Source organism: Chrysochloris asiatica, unplaced genomic scaffold, assembly GCF_000296735.1.
Source record: "Chrysochloris asiatica unplaced genomic scaffold, ChrAsi1.0 scaffold00087, whole genome shotgun sequence".
In the NCBI taxonomy this organism is placed as follows: Eukaryota; Metazoa; Chordata; class Mammalia; order Afrosoricida; family Chrysochloridae; genus Chrysochloris; species Chrysochloris asiatica.
The window spans coordinates 11424259-11428662 of record NW_006408605.1 but is presented as its reverse complement, the minus strand read 5'-3'; the positions used below and the strand labels follow the sequence as shown (position 1 = coordinate 11428662).

Below are 4404 nucleotides of genomic sequence, written 5' to 3'. Positions count from 1 at the left end.
CCTACCACAGAGACTATAGAAAAGCAAAAGTTTCCACTTCTGCCACATAGGCATTGATAGATGGAAACACTTCCTTAAACAGGATTAGGATAACTTTTGCCAAGCCTCACTCTGGGTTTTCTAGTTTCACCAAACTAAACAGCCCTTCCACTCCACTAAAGCTGCAATTCTTTATCATTTTTGTTTCTATGAAGGCAGGATTTCCTTGTTTATCAAGTGAAAAACTTAGTTCATCTCACTTGTGGCTGTTATTGTGAGTTACATATAGTCATCAGATACCCGGCCATGGCCCTCTAATCCCTGAGAGCTGTTCCTATCAGAATCTGGAGGCAAACTGGCATCAGCCTCTGTCTTAACCTCTCCAGTGTCCTGTGGGAAGGGGAAGTTGGGCATAAAGCGCTTAAGAAACCTAAACTCACTGTTGCCAGTACCACTGGCTGAGCACATTTCGTATGAACAAGGCTGGGATAAAGGTCCATTGCCTCTTACTTGTACTAGGTTGTTAGGGAAATTACAGTCATCATAGAAATGCTCTTGAACTGTAAATTTTTCTTTGTATTTAATCTTCTGGTAGATGTGTATAATGAAGATCACTGTGACAGAGAAAAGAAAGATAAAAGAAAGTACAGCCAGAGAAATGACCAAATATTTGGTGGATGGATTCACCTTTCTAGGGTGCTTGGATGGATCCTGGAACTGCAGGTAGGGCTCGGAAAAGCCATCGACTAGCAGGATGTTGAGTGAGGCTGTAGTGGAGAGAGATGGTTGGCCATGATCTTGAACAAGAATGACCAGTTTCTGCATCATGGGGTCTCTCTCAGATATCTGCCGCAATGTACGGATTTCCCCATTTTGTCGCTGAACGGAGAATAAGCTAAGGTCAGTGGCCTTAAGTAGATGGTATGAAAGCCAAGAATTCTGACCTGAATCACCATCTACAGCCACTACCTTGGTCACCAGGTAACCTGCTTCTGCAGATCTGGGTACTAGGTCATTGCATGGCAAGGTGCCATTCTGTAGTGGATACAAAATCATTGGACGGTTGTCATTGTCATCCAGGACAACCACCCTGACAGTAACTTGGCTACTCAGGGACAGAAAGCCCCCATCAATTGCCCTCACTACAAACTGAAAATCTTGGATGGCCTCATAATCCATGGTTCTCAATGCATAGAGCTTCCCATTGTCTGAATTTATGGAGATGTATGCAAAGACTGACAGATCCCCACTTTGGGGAGGCAGCAGAGAATATGTTACTTGGGCATTCTCACCCAAATCTAGATCCTCAGCATGTACTTTGCCAATAAAAACTGCAGGGCTATTGTTTTCCCGAACAGTCAAGATATAGGAGTTTTCCTGAAATACTGGTGGGTTGTCATTAATGTCAGCTATTAGCACCTCTATCACAGTCTCAGTAGACAGATTTGGTGGCCCTGTATCCATGGCAACAAGGGTGATATTATAACCGGAAACCTCCTCCCGGTCCAAGCTTTTGTCAGTGACCAGAGAGTATGAATTTCGGAATGTAGGTTTGACTGCAAATGGAAGGTCTCCTCTGAGAAAACAGATGATCTTTCCTCCCACTCGAATGTCACGGTCTCGGATTGTGAAAAGAGCCACTACAGTCTGTAGTGGTGAGTCCTCAGGGAGAGGGCTCGACACGGAGGAGACCGTCACTTCAGGAGGGTTGTCATTCACATCCACCACTTCCACCAGGACTTTGCTATGGGCAGAGAGGCCTCCTCCATCTGTGGCCTGAATGTCAATGTCATATGTTTCAATTGCTTCAAAATCTAGGGGCCCTCGAATTCTAATCTCTCCAGTTTGGGAATCAATATGAAATGTCTGGAGAACGGCTTCTGGGTTTTGAAATAAAGAGTAGATTATTTCTTTATTGGTGCCCTCGTCTAGGTCCGTGGCAGTTACTGTGGTCACCAAAGAACCATTGGCACTGTTTTCAGGTACCTGAGCACGGTACACCAGTCTGGAGAACTGAGGCACGTGGTCATTGACGTCCAGAACTACCACGTGGATGTGGGCGATGCCAGACTTGGGCGGGGACCCTCCATCCACTGCCGTAATTGTCAAATTGACTTCAGGTTGCTCCTCTCTGTCCAGAGGTTTATCCAACACCAGCTCCGCATATTTGGGCCCATGACTGCGAAAGCGGGTATGCAGGTGGAAATATGCATTGGCGCTTAGTGTGTAGTTTTGAAGACCGTTGAGTCCCACGTCCAGATCCTGGGCGCTCTGCAGAGGAAAACGGGAGCCCAGGGGGGTACTCTCTGGAATCTTTAAAAGTGGCTCCTTATTTAGGAAAATTGGGGCATTATCATTGATATCAAATACCCTGACCTCTGCACGGAAGGACTGCAGTGGCTCCCCCAGGACAATTTCAAAGTGCAGAACACACGGGTCGGCTTTGCCACAAAGTGACTCGCGATCTAGTTTCTCCTTCACAAACAGATCCCCTGTTTTGCGGTGGAGCCGGAAATGCAGTTTGTTGCCATCGGAAACGAGCCGCGCCCCGCGCGCAGCCAGCTTCCCAACCTCCAGGCCCAGGTCCTTAGCCACGTTGGCCACAAATGAGCCGCTCTCCATCTCCTCAGCCACCGAATAGCGGATGGTTGCCGTACCCCCCACAGATATACACAGAAAAAGGAGAAGAGACCCCACTTGCCTGATTTGCAAGAGTTTTCTGCGCTCAACAGCCATCGGGTCTCACAAGCGCACTCTCCGCTGCGAAAACCTAATGTTGGTGGATATGCTTTCACTTTCCCGCAACGGTCTCCAGCTGCTTCTCTGCTCTCGGCTTTTGCTAGTCTGTAGTTTAAGCTCCCGGGAGAAAGATGAGCTTTCTGCTCGCTCCGCAAAGATTTACAGCCTCGGAAAATCTGTACAGGATCGCTAGGAATCGGAACTGACTAGACGACATTTAACAATAACAACAACAACAAGCCGCAGCGCCACCAACGACTTCAGCTTAGCGCAGTAAACTGTTTTGCACTTGAAAGAAAATTTGCAGGGAGCTACTCAACTCCCAAGTCTATTCAATGTATTAATAGGTGTGTTCTCATTCCAGAGGGTGAGGTAGAGGTTGAAAGTTTGTTGCCAACGCAACGACAGGCTCACCTTTTCAGAAAAAAAAAAGGTCCTTGGGAATTAAGAGGCCAATAAGGACTTCGCTCAAGATGAAGTCATCGTATCTGCCAGCCGACTGGGGCCACTTAAGCCATGGGAAAATAGCAAGAAGTAAACTACATCTGGACTCTCCACGTCTTCCCAGAAAGCAAGGGAGAGGAAATAGGGTCTTGCAATGTCTTCTGTAGAATGAACTAAAGATATTGGGGACTGGGGAAGGGAGGAGAAGGGAGTGTGGGATAGGTAGTCAGTAGGAAAATGATAGAGGGACAGGCAGTAAAGTGGGTACACTAACAGGTGATTTGTCCAACTAACTAACCTGCTGGTTGCATAAATCCATTCTCTGCTCCAGAATGCCTAAGAGGTAACTGATTTATCACTTATGGTTGTAATGGCAGTAATCTTTCTTTATTGAGTATGATTTCTATGTACTGGCACTATGTTAACTGATTTACATACATCATCTCACTTAATCTTTGCAACAACCCTATGAGATAAACATTCACTATTCTCTAAAAGACTTTCAAAAGAGCATTTTAGGTTTACAGAAAAAGTATGCAGAAAGTACAGAAGTTTCCATATAGCCACCTGTTTCCTGTGTTATTAATGTCTTGGATTCTTGGGATACATGTGTTGCCAGTGATGAACTAATATTGAAACATTATTGTTAACTGAAGTCCATAACTTGCATTAGGCCTCATTCTTTGTGTTGTACATACCCAAACTCTTTGTGTATGAGTTTTGACAAATGCTTTATTTCATATGTCCACCACCATTACAGCATAGTTTCACTGCCTTAAAAATGTTTTGTGGTCCACCTTTTCATCCCTCTCCATTCCCCCTGACCCAATGGGAGCCTTTTTACTGTTTCTATATTTTCCTTTTCCAGAATGTCATATAGTTGGATCATATAGTATGTAGTTTTTTCAGACTAGCTTATTTCATTTAGCTTTCTCCGTGTCTCTTTATAGCTTGATAGCTGGTTTCTTTTCTTTATTTTATTATTTTTTTTAGCTTTTAAAAAACTTTTTATTGTGAATTGAGTTTACAGACAAGAATATTAGTTTTACATTCAGCAAATAAAACCCTTTGTTTAATCTCAATGACTGCAATCTTCTCCATGTAACAGCAGTGATCCTACTTCCTCCCTGTATTCCTTATTTCCATTCCACCTTCCTCCTGCTCCTTCTCAACTTTGTCTTTGGGAAATGCCCCCCCCCCCTTTTTTTCCTTAAATGTTTTATTGTGAATTATGTGATAGTT

General features: G+C 44.4%; 1 protein-coding gene across 1 annotated transcript; it reads right to left on the bottom strand.

The window, feature by feature from the left end:
* Positions 1–239: 239 nt before the first annotated feature.
* Positions 240–2798, bottom strand: PCDHB1 (protocadherin beta 1). The gene has a single exon (XM_006866181.1). The coding sequence runs from the start codon at positions 2713–2715 to the stop codon at positions 259–261; it is 2457 nt and encodes an 818-aa protein (XP_006866243.1). The 5' UTR covers positions 2716–2798; the 3' UTR covers positions 240–258.
* Between the last annotated feature and the right edge of the window lie 1606 nt (positions 2799–4404).